At 30.5% G+C, this 12,924-nt stretch overlaps 1 protein-coding gene and 1 pseudogene across 1 annotated transcript; one reads left to right on the top strand and one right to left on the bottom strand.

Annotated features, from left to right (window-relative positions):
* Positions 1-645: 645 nt before the first annotated feature.
* On the top strand, positions 646-1,702 carry LOC110642547 (uncharacterized). The gene is made up of 2 exons (XM_021794638.2): positions 646-940; positions 1,059-1,702. The coding sequence occupies exon 2, from the start codon at positions 1,105-1,107 to the stop codon at positions 1,654-1,656; it is 552 nt and encodes a 183-aa protein (XP_021650330.2). The 5' UTR covers positions 646-940; positions 1,059-1,104; the 3' UTR covers positions 1,657-1,702.
* A 4,307-nt stretch (positions 1,703-6,009) lies between these two features.
* Positions 6,010-7,413, bottom strand: LOC131181657 (1-aminocyclopropane-1-carboxylate oxidase-like; annotated as a pseudogene).
* Positions 7,414-12,924: the final 5,511 nt, after the last annotated feature.

Below are 12,924 nucleotides of genomic sequence, written 5' to 3'. Positions count from 1 at the left end.
ATCGATCTCTTGTTAGTGATATTCTCATACATATTTGTACATTTTTCCACTGTGGCTCCTGAAATTTCCAGGGTTGGCCTCTCAAATCTTAGACAAGGAGGAGCCTTCAGATTTGACATTTGAGGTCAGGTAACGTAATTGACGCAGAAAATTTTGCAATAAAGATTGAGAGGCTGAATCTGAGATGCATACCCATTCTTAAAATTGGCGGATGTCATGGCTCTTTTTATTTTATTTTATTTTTTTATTTTAGCTTGCCTCCATCCACCCAATATTTTGCCTGTGGAACTCTTCCCTTCTTTAGATGCACAGCAAAGGCGTAAAACCTGTCAAGTTAGTGGACTGTTCAAATTGTTAAAATGAAAAATGGTGTTGACATTTTTATAAAATTATTAAAATAATATAATTTTTTATTTTGTCTCTAATTTACTTTAAATAATTTCATTAATCTATAAAATTAAATTAAACAATAATTTAATTATGACTTTATGATTACGTTTATATGTAAATTTAATTAATTTATAAACGAAATCAAATCTCTCTTAATATATTTTAGTTATAAAAAGTTTAAAATAATTAGCCCGTCTTTGTCAGAAGCAATTATTTCCAAAACAATTAAACAAAATAATGCTTTTTCAAAAAAATTTCAATCCCAAATAGGCCTTAGTTGTTTAAATACATGTAGCTGCCTGCATCTTCATGCAAGGCTGGCTTAATGGGGGAAAGATCTCAACAGAACAACCTGCTTGGCCTTAAACCATTAAGGGTATATGCAAACGGCCTAAAAAATTATATATATATATATATATATATATAAAGCAGGTGTAGGTGCCACAAGTCCTTAGTTTAAAGCTTAAAACAGCGTCTTCAGACAGGGTCAGGGAGGGAGTAGAGAGTGGAGACCTGGAACCTGGAAACTGGAACCAGCACTGGTGTCCAAGTAAGTGAATCTCTCAAAGCCTACCTCCTCTTCTTCCGAGTCAATAATATATGGTAATTCAATTTGTTTTTTCTTCTTTACTTTACTGATCAACTAACATTGATCTCTGAGTTTGCAGGAGTTGGTTATTTACAGATGCTGGAATTCACAAGTGGAGAGGGAAAATGAACGGCTTTGATGCAATCACTCGATGGAGGAATCTAAAGCAACGCCTCTCATTCAAGAGCTTCGGTTGCTGTGGGGCTACTTGGACTCCCAGAGCCATTATAGAAGAGGAAGAGCCCATCAACATGCAAGACCAAGTGAGCGATCAACCAGTGGTCATCATCGCCAATTCAAGTCAAATTCCGGTAAGGAATAGTAACAACGTGGCGCCTTCGGGGATGAACCTAGGTATGGCCTTGGCTGCTGAGCGCAATTTGCGGAGAGAAAATGCGGGTCCCTTGAAAAATGCTGCGCCAGTCAAGACCTTGATGAGACTGATTGAAGAAACGGACGGCGTGGATTGGAGAAAAAACAAGAGGGAAACTGACAATGGAGGAGGGGGGAATGGGAATGATTTGACGTGCTGCGTGTGCATGGAAAGAAATAAAGGAGCAGCTTTCATTCCATGTGGACATACGTTTTGCAGGGTTTGTTCAAGGGAAATGTGGGCCAAGCGAGGGTCCTGTCCTATTTGTAGCCGTTCGATTCTCGAAATCCTTGATATTTTTTAAGTTTGTTTTTGCCATTTGTGCTTTATTTCGAATCAGAGACCCATGAAATAGCTCTTTATCTTGTAATGAATAAACATAGACGACAGCGCCAAGTGACAACAGCAAAGGCCTGGACAAATACATATATATATTAAGTAAATTATTTTTCAATATTGACTTAATGAATTTGTTTTACCATATATAAATTATTATATAATTTGTGTATAAATTTCTTAATTTTGATATAAATGTTTATATATAATATATTGTTAGCATATTAAATCACCAAAAACAAGAATTTCATGCATTTAAAATCCTAAACGTCCAACCTTGCGTCATTACTTCATGTTTTGATCTCATAAACATGTATCGAACCATATGTTTCATGGTGTTGTGAACTCCAAATATGAACTTGAGAAACAAAGAAAGAAAGATGATGATGAATTACACCAAATAAAATCACAAGCTTCCCAACTTGCCCAAATTTGCTTAGAAAATTTGTCCATCTAACGCCACTAGATTGCAAAAAACTGTCCTCAATGGGCAGATTATAAGGCTTTCCCGTTGAGGGATTTTAGCTTGTGTTATGGACCTAAGTTCCCAGCCCATTAGAGATGGACTCATGTCTCATTCTTTTATACATATTTGAAAATATTTTTCTTCATATATGATTAGGTCCTCTAAAATATTAATTTTAGATTCATTCTTGTGGGTGAAATCAAGTGTTCAAATATTAAAGCTTTTTATTTTTTTTAATGAATTTAGACGATGATTTTAGTGTAACAGTAAATTTATCCACTTGTGATTTAAATATTATACGTGATCACTCAATTTTATGAGTATTTTCATAAAAATCGTTAAATTTTAATTTTTTTTCATAAAGATCACTGCACTTTAAGTTTATTTCATAAAAGTTATTGAAACTGAAAATCAAATGTTTCTAAGTTAACCTACTGATCTGTCAACTATTTTATAAATAAAATTACTTTATTTTATTAATTTTTTTTGTAAGTAGGGTGTATAAAAAACATACAGCAATCCTCCTTGTCGTCAAATCCCTCATCTTTTTCTATTTCTTCTTCAATTACTAGTTAGATAGTTTTATTTATAATTATTATTTATAATTTTATTTTATTTTATTTTTGTTTTTTTCTAATGCAATCTTTGGCATCATCCAAAAGTCATATGAGTGGACATGGATGCTTGGACAGTGCATACATGCATGCAGCTTTTATACTAATTGTTCTTCTACTTCTAAGTGTTTCATGTTTTTTCTTGCACATAATCTTCAAAAATAATTATGATTCTAACTTAGAAAACTGCTACGTCTGATTTTTCAATTTTCAAGACTAATTATAAGCGGCAAACCTCGACATCATATGAACCCGCAAGAAAAATAACAGGAACCCACACTTGATCTGAATCTTTTCAGATAAAAAAATGTTGATGTGAATCTCATTGAATCCTGAAATTATAAAATTATAAAAAAAAAAAAAAAGAAAGAAAGGAAATTTGGAGTAAGTGAATTGCCACTCAACCAATTTGAATTATATGATATAATAATTTATTTTAGCCAAATATTTATCAGAAAAAGAAGGTATATCATTAATGAGAACATATTACAAGGCTCATAATCACAATCATAAAACACTTAGCCCCTACTCCATACCCAAATTTAGAAAAAGCCCAAGCCATGTAACATGGAGCTTTAGACTTGAAATAGGTGGAAGACCCGAATCCTTAAGACTCAACAACATAGCAGATGGGCAATGCCACCCCTGCCACTACAAGGAGCCACCGACAGCCAAGGAGAGACTGCAATACACGCACAAAAAGGAAAGCTCACCCAAAGCAAAAGGCATGCGAAAGCTAATCTCCTATACCCAAACAAGCAGAGCTCTCCCAAACAACAGCAATCTCCCCATGGAATGACGAGCTAGGAAAACACAATCAACTGCATATTGGTGAGCAAGGAACCAATTAAGTGATGGAGAACCAAGGAAAGACAAAATGGAGATTAAACCCCCTCAATCTCATGTAGCCTAAAAGGAATTATTAACCAATAGTTCCTACGCATCTTTTGAGATAACCATCAACATGGATATCCATTGAGATAGATTTCCTCTAGGTTTGACACATATCGGCTACTGGATCCAAAAAGACTCATCAAAAGACCCTATCCAAGAAGAGGTACTAAAACTCTAAATCTAGAAACTAGAAAAGCACTGCAACAAAATAGTACAAACTAAAGAAATTACAAAAAGAAGAAGAAGAAAAGGTAGAGGGGGAGGGTCGATGGCCTAAAGAACGAACCTCCTCAGAACTAAATCGCCCATCCTCAATCAATTTACCATTGCAATTTTTAATTTCTCTATTTTTTCTAGCATTTTGGAAATAATCTTAAACAATTAGAAGGCTTGAATTACTGTGTTCTAATGCAATTTTACATTTTGATTTCTTGCGGTTCATGATTAGTCTAATTCTCTAATTCAGTTGCTCGTTGCTTGCTCAAACAATCATTTGAATTAATTTTATTTCCTTCAGTTTCACGTCTGTTTGCTGTTTTGCTTTGATTTATTGCTTCGAGCAAGTGGAATGGTGGTCCGTTATCAATCTGTGGCGGTGCCACATTGAAGGAGTATTTATTTTTTTTTTCTTAAATGTTATATATTATTGGCCTATTTTTGACTCATACAATAATTGTACACGAAAAAAATATTATTAAAACATGTTAAAGAAACTATAAAAATAAACGTCATGCTCTAATTTTGTTAATTTTAATTGAAAATTAGTTTGTAATTTGTAAATTGGACAAATGATTAAAATTCATTCCTCTTTATTTCATTGTATAGATTGTTTTCTTAACTTAATTAGCATAAACTTTAAGAAGTTAATTTTATAGAAATAATTAAAATCCATTTAGTTTGATGTCAATCTAATATTCATCAAAATTTCTATTTTGTTTCAACACATTTAGTTTATATAATTGTTTCTTTTTTTTATATATAAGATTTAAATTTAATTATGAATCATATTTTATTTTCAAGTAATAAATAAGTTTCTTATAAAAATAAAATTTTAGAAAACAATAAATTGTCAAAAAAATTAATTGGCAATAAAAAAAGTAAAAATCTTTAAACCAATCCTGTGTTTGACCTCTAGTTTATTTGCTTAGTAAAATTTGCGTCACCTTTACCCATCACAAGTATGGATACAAGATATTTTTTTAATGAAAAATCAATAACATAATTAAATGTGTAATAAATTGATAAATAATTATTTAATTACTTATATTGAAAATAATATATATTTAATAATATTGAGAATGAAGTGATTATTCAATGTTTTCAAAATATGAAAAATTGTTAAGAATAATTATAATTTTTAAGGATATTTATATATATACACAGATGCATGATGCATGTGGTGCTTCATTGGATGATGCAGACTGCATAGCACAACATTTGATAAAGAATTCCTACCTGAAAATTTAATTAATTTAAGTAAAGAATCCTTCTATGTATGTTTGGTGCACAGCATCTCATCATTTGAAAATGATTTTTACTTTACTATAATTAAACCCTCTCAATCTCATCCTCCATGCATGTAATCTTCTTGATGTAAGTTTCCAACTCAAACATTCCTTTTTCTATTACAAGAGTTTCAGTATTACATTCAATTATATATATAAATTAATTATAATCCAAATTATATCATTAGGTTGACTTCATTTCCACCAAAACATATAACTTCTTATTCTTTAATTAAGAATGAAATTAATTAAGTTTTAATTAAAGGAGTTTTTTAAACAGTTAATTAATGGAGTTTGCTTGTGACTCTTAATAGAATTGGGATTTTTTTTTTGGGTCTTTTTTCACTAATTTACACATATAATAATTGAAACTTTAATTATCAAAGAAACACAAGGGAACATTTTAGAGTTCAATTTATTTTCTAATCTTAAATTATAAAATTAACACTCACACCACTTAACTAATAATTCTATGTAAATTTTCATAGATAAATTGTACAAAACTTTTATTTTTTTAATATTTAAAGTCAAAGCTTGTTGAAATCGAAAATTATTATTATTATTATTATTATTATTAATTGAATGTGATTTTCTTTTTTAGTAAATTTTTTATTTGTTTTATTTTCTCTTTAAGTATATATATATATATATAGATGCGCGCTAAATTTCAATTTCAAGAATTACTTCAAAGATCAAAAAGTAGCTTGGAAATTTTTGCTTGTTAGTCAATTATATGTGTATAATTAATATTACTAATTAATGGAAAAATGAGTGAGGCAAAACTTATTCTTAAAAAACTAAATCTTATTATGATCTATTTCTACAGAGAACAAACTGATGATAAAGACTATAAGAAGTAAAGCACATATCATCTTTTTCTTGTTAAGAAGATGACTCAACAAATTATCACTTAGTAATTAATAATAAATAGAACACTCCCAAATATTCCTCTCTTTCCACTAAAAATAATCTATAATTAAGCTGTAGCAATGGGAACCAATTTGACATTAGTTTCCACAGCCTTCATTGCTTCAAATCTTGGCTCCTTGGCCTGGAATTTCAACCCCACATGCAGCTTCATGTAGTCTTCAAAAACAAATTTTGGGTAGACTTGCTTCTTCTCCTCTGCTTCTTTCTCAACCAAAGCTGGTGCTGGGTAGATTACTGCATCACTTCCAGGGTTATAGAATGAAGCTATGGACATCCTGGTACCATCTTTTTGAGCCACAACTCTGTGCACAACACTCTTGTACTTGCCGTTGGTTATTACTTCAAGCTGGTCTCCAAGGTTAATAACAATGGAATGGCGCATAGGGGGCACATCAATCCACTGCCCATCTTTCAAGAGCTGAAGGCCACTGACCGTGTCATCCGGGAACAGCAAGATGATGCTACCAGCGTCTGTACGGGCTCTGAGACCCTTGACCAGGTCTGGCTTGGGGCATGGTGGGTAGTTGCTAACCTCGGTGCCAAAGGTTGGACCCCTTGACCCATAAAAGGCCTTCTTCAGGTACCCTTTCTCAAGTCCAAGATTCTCACATAACAACCCCAGGAGCTCCTCTGCCAGTTTCTCCAACTTTGCTGCAAATTCCTTCATCACCTTCCTGCATCACTAGAAGAAAAAAAAAAGGGTAACTAATTAATATTATAAATTTTTCAGAACTCATGGGTCGTGGCTGAAAATAAAATTTCTAGAATAATAATTTAAAAAGAAAAGCCCCACTGTTTGCTAATGAAATTATGTTTTGTTAAAAGAAAAATAATAATAATGATGACCCATTTCTTAAGCAAAAATGACGGTTCCAATTAATTGCACATGAAGATGCTTAATTTTTTAACTGTATTCATCATCGAGATCAGGAACTTGAGCAATGTTTGACTCAGGGAGGTGGCGGAGGAAGAAGGTGCTTTCCCAGTCCATATCTTTGATCTCAGTTTGGACACCCTCAAGGCCTTTGCTGGCCACCATTTCTTTAAATCTCTGCTCCATGCATTTCCTGTAGTGACCCTTTGTCATTCTCTCAACTGTGTCCAAGAACTCTGGCTTTAGCAACTAAAACAAAGAAAAAGAAACCCAGAAATGTTAGTTCATCAATAAAGAAATCCAGAAATGAGAATAGGAAATGCTTAAAGATTTATATATAACTCAAAGAAGCCCCAATTTTCACAGGCATCTTTATCTTAGCCATGGTGGTAGCTCTTTCCTTACCATTAAGCTTCTCAAGGTTAATGACCGGGAACTCCATCTTTCTCTCTCTCTCTCTCTTTAAAGGCTCTGATTGTTTTGTAATTAAACTCTCTCTCTCTCTCTCTCTCTCTCTCTCTTCTCTCTCTCTCTCTCTCTCTCTCTGGAATTTGATGATAAAAAAAAAATTATATGACTATGAGATGTAATTGGAGTCATGGAGCTAAATTATTAATTCTATGGCATATCTTGAAAAAAAAATATATTTTTTAGAAAATTAATTTAATTAAATTTAAATAAAATAAACTTATTTAAATTTAATATGATTAGTTCTTAAATAGACATAATTAAGTTTAATTGAGCTTTATAAGCCTAAGAAAGCTTAGTTAGAAATTTTAAATAGAGTCCATTTAATTTATTTTTTTTTGAAAATTAAAATAAAAAAAAATATTTTTCTCTCTTCCTCACCCATACAAACTTTCTCTCTCTCTCTCTCTCTCTCGGCCCTACTTTCTTCCTCACTCTCTATTGGTATTGCCCCCTCTCCCTCTTTTTCTATTGGTTGAAACACCTCACCCATATCCCAGTCTTATCCTAATTTTTCAATCTCAGTTGTTTAAGTTATCTGAACCTTATCACCCTAAGACTATAAAAACCTACCGCACCTCTCTTCCAAAGCTCTATAAATACCCCACTGGGATAGAGAGAAAAGAGGAGAGAAAAAGATTCAGAAATATGCAAAGCTATTTAGAGATATTTTAGAGCTGAAAAAAATTTAAAAAATTTCAACTCTTTTAGTTCTTTCTTGTTTCTTTTCTTTTTTTCAAGAAGATTTTCTTGTAAAATTTCTTGAATGTTAGTTCTTTTATTTTCTTTTCAAGATCTATGCCATGTAATATTTAATTTTATGTTCTTTACTTTTTAATTTATCTTGCATGTTCATATGGATCATGTAATCATGCTAAATTTGAGGGGATACACAACTCTGCACATATTCAGGTTTCTGTCTCCCATGTTTTTATTACTTTTCATTATTTTATAAATATGTAAAAATTTTAGAAAAATTATACTCATATTCTAAATGAAATTTTATTAATTTTAGGCTGAAGAATCATTGAAAAAGCTTTTGTATTTTATAAATTATGGCTATTTGAAGTTAATGTTCCTGCAAAATTTGATTTGCAGGATACCCAAATTGTGAAGCTCATATCTCCCTTGCTTCTTAATATTTTTGTGTGAATCTGGTGTCTAAAATTAAGTTCAGAATCTTATGAATCTTTCCCAATTGGTTTTGTATTCATATCTGTTATGGTTGGTGAGTTATGAATTTTACAAAAAATGTAGTGTGATTGTTTGATCTATAAATTTTATGATTTTGTGTGATGTTTCAGCTGTCTTCTGTAATTTTTTCATAATTTTTAGGCATGTCTAACCATTTTTTAAAAACTAGATTTCTCATTACTATCAAGCAGCCAAAATCTGGCAATTGTATGTTGATGCATGTTCTTGGGTTCCAATTGATATTTGATCTATTTTTCTGTATTCTTTTAATTCAAAAAGTGTTATGAGGTGTTTGGATTATGTTAGAAGATCTGGACCCTTAGGTAGTTGTAACTAATTAGGAATTTTAACCCCTTAAGAGACTAGAGTTAGAATCCAATGTGAATTGTTATTAGTATTTTCTTATTTTCTTTACTTCCTTTATTTTTTTTAGTTTCTTTATTTTTATTACAAATAATATTAGTAAGTAGCCCTAAGGTAAGTATTAAAAAGGGCATTTGCGTGGAGCTTACGTAAAGCTAAACGAGAGTAAGTCAGGGATATCATTGCCATACTAGAAGAGAAAGCCTCTTTTTAAAGGTAGCTTATCCCAATGACAACTGTATTTGCAGACAAGTAAGTAGTTCTAAATTCCTAGAATAACCATTGGCATGAAATTGTAGTAATAATAGGATTTTTGTTTGGCAAATTAAAATTAGCTTTATTTTTAATTTAACCGACTTTTGCATGTAAGTAATTTAAATAAATATTTAGTAAATTAAAATTAATCTTGTTTATAGAATTAAACTAACCTTGGCATATAAAATAAATTTAATTAAATACTTGATAATTGTAAAATAAACTAGCATGTTAGAAATCTTTATTAGGTTGTGATTGTTTGGGCCTTATATCATATTAGAATAAATTACATATGTACATAATTAATTTAGTTTAATTATCCTTAAGGTAACTTAGTAAAAAATTAATTAATTAGGCTAAATAGAAACTTAGAATTGTTTGAAATTGAATTTATTTGTAAATTAAATTCTCAATAATAAATTAATTTTAGTCATCTAGTAAATATCATTTAAATAATTAGTAACCCTATAGATAAGGATTACTTGTGCATGAAAACTGTTTATAAACAACAACTCTTTTGTGAATTACTTGCGTATGTAGGATTAGAATTACATTTTTAGGATAAAATTTAATAGAGGAATAATAAACAAGACTTATAGAAATATTAGTAGAGAATTAGCACTCGAATTGACAATGTTAGACCAGACGTAAGGGGTGCCTAACACTTTCTCCTTACGTACCCACTATCCCAAACCTAGACATTGGGCTATGGTAATGACGATTGTGGAAACTCTACAAGGAGTAAGTTGTCATCCATGACCCTCGGAAGAAACATTGAATATGCCCTAGTTATTACCCAGGTGGCGACTCCTGTCTATTTATGACTTCGTGGCATAAATTCTTAGCACTGTGGTAGTGTTATAGAAAAATGGTACTTACCAGTGGGAGGCGGATGGGAGGGGGTTCATAGTAAGGCCTGAGACAAAATATCATCTTCTAGAATTATATAAAATGCACCAGGTAATGCCCAAGAAAGATAGTAGAGTTATAATGGTCTCCTTAGACAATATTTTTTAGACATACATTTCATATAATCCTAATAGAATTGAACCACTGGTAAGTACCGTCTTCCCATAGTACTATCATGGTATTAAGGATTTATACCATGAAGGTATAGATAGATAAGAGTTGCCACCCAGGTAATAACCCAGACATATTTAGTGTTTCTTCTGAGGGTCATGCATGGTAACTTACTCCTTGCAGAATTTTCACAACCGTCATTACCATAGCCTAATGTCTAGATTCAGAATAGTGGGTACGTAAACGGAAGGTGTTAGGCACCCCTTACGACTGGTCTAACCTCGTTAATTCGTGTGCCACCTCTACTCATGTTCCTATAAGTCTTGTTTATTATTCCTCTATTAAACTTATTCCTAAAAATGTAATTCTAATCCTACACATGCAAGTAATTCACAAAAGAGTTATTATTTACAAACAGTTTTCATGCATAAGTAATCCCTATCTATGGAGTTACTAATTATTTAAAGGATATTTACCGGATGACTAAAATTAATTTATTATTGAGAATTTAATTTACAAACAAATTCAATTTCAAATAACCCTAAGTTTCTATTTAACCTAATTAATTAATTTTTCACTAAGTTACCCTAAGGATAATTAAACCAAATTAATTATATACATGTATAATTTATTCTAATATGAGATAAGGCCCAAACAATCACAACCTAATAAAGATTTCTAACATGTTAATTTATCTTACAATTATCAAGTATTTAATTAAATTTATTTTATATGACAAGATTAGTTTAATTTACAAATAAGATTAATTTTAATTTACTTAGTATTTATTTAAATTACTTACATGTAAAAGTTGGTTAAATTAAAAACAAAGCTAATTTTAATTTATCAAATAAGAATCCTATTATTACTAAAATTTCATACTAATAGTTATTCTATAAATTTAGGGCTACTTGTTTGTAAATGCAGTTGCTATTAGGACAAGTTACTCTTAAACAAAGGGCCTTCTCTTTTAGTATAGCAATGATATCCCTGGCTTACTCCCGTTTAGCTCCACACAAATACCCTCTTTAGTACTTACCTTAGGGCTACTTACCAATTTTATTTGTAATAAAAATAAAGAAACTAAAGAAAATAAAAGAACTAAAATAAGAAAATACTAATAACAATTCGCATTGGATTCTAACTCTAGTCTCCTAAGAGGTCAAAATTTCTAATTAGTTATAACTACCTAAGGGTCCAGGTCTTCTAACATAATCCAAATGCTTCATAACACTTCTTAAATTAAAAGAACATAGAAAAATAGATCAAATATCAATTGGAACCTAAGAACACACAAGAATATGCATTAATATACAATTCCTAGATTTTAGCAGAATGATAGTAATAAGAAACACAATTTTTGAAAAATGGTTAGACATGCCTAAAAATCATGAAAAAATTATGGAAGATAGACGAAACATCATATAAGATCATAAAATTTATAGACCAAATAAAACCCTAGCCGAATAGTCTACACAAATAATAACTTTTCCTAGTAACAGAATCGCACTACTTTTTTTTTTTTTTTGTAAAATTTATAACTCACCAACCACAATAGATATGAATGGGAAACCAATTGGGAAAGATTCAAAAGATTCTGAACTTAATTTTAGACGCTAGATCCACACAAAAATATTAAGAAGCAAGAGAGATATAGGCGTCACAATTCGAGTATCCTGCAAATCAAATTTTATAAGAACTTTGATTTCAAATAGCCATAACGTATAAAATACAAAAAAATTTTCAATTATTCTTGAGCCTAAAATTAATAAAATTTCATTTAGAATATAAGTATAATTTTTCTAAAATTTTTACATATTTAGAAAATAATGAAAAGTAATAAAAACATGGCAGACATAAACCTGAATATGTGCAGAGTTGTGTATCCCCTCAAATTAAGTATGATTACATGATCCATATGAACATGCAAGATAAATTAAAAAACAAAGAACATAAAATTAAACATTACATGGCATAGATCTTGAAAAGAAAATAAAAGAACTAACATTCAAGAAATTTTACAAGAAAATCTTCTTAAAGAAAAGAAAAGAAACAAGAAAGAATTAAAAGAGTTTTGAATATCTTTAAATTTTCTATAGCTCTAAAATATCTCTAAATAGTTTTGAATATTTCTGAATCTTTCTGAATCTTTTCCTCCCCTAGGGTGATAAGATTCTGATAACTTAAACAATTGGGATTAGGGAATTCGGGTGAGATTAGGAAATGGGTGAAGTGTTTCAACTAATAGGAAGAGAGAAAGAGAGGGGGCAGCACCAATAGAGAGTGAGAAAGAGAGTGAGGCCAAGAGAGAGAGAGAGAGAGAGAGAGAGGGTGAGAGAGGGAAAGAGAGTTTGTATGGAAGAGAAAGAGAGAAAAAAAAAATTTTCTTATTTTAATTTTAAGAAAAAAAAATTATGGGCTCTATTTAAAATTCCTAACTAGGCTTTCTTAGGCTCATGGAGCCTAATTATATTTAATTAGGTCTATTTAAAAACTATCCATATTAAATTTAAAGAAAACAAATTTTATTTAAATTTAATTATATATATATATATATATATATATATATATATATATATATATATATATATATATATATATATATATATATATTTTTTTTTTTTCAAGATCATGCTACGGAATTAATAATTCA

Source organism: Hevea brasiliensis, chromosome 7 (genome assembly GCF_030052815.1).
Source record: "Hevea brasiliensis isolate MT/VB/25A 57/8 chromosome 7, ASM3005281v1, whole genome shotgun sequence".
Classification (NCBI taxonomy): domain Eukaryota; kingdom Viridiplantae; phylum Streptophyta; class Magnoliopsida; order Malpighiales; family Euphorbiaceae; genus Hevea; species Hevea brasiliensis.
This window is presented reverse-complemented; position numbering and strand designations above follow the sequence as displayed.

Coding starts and splice junctions, on each gene's coding strand:
- LOC110642547 (XM_021794638.2), top strand. CDS start 1,105: ATGAACGGCTTTGATGCAATCACTCGATGGAGGAATCTAAAGCAACGC.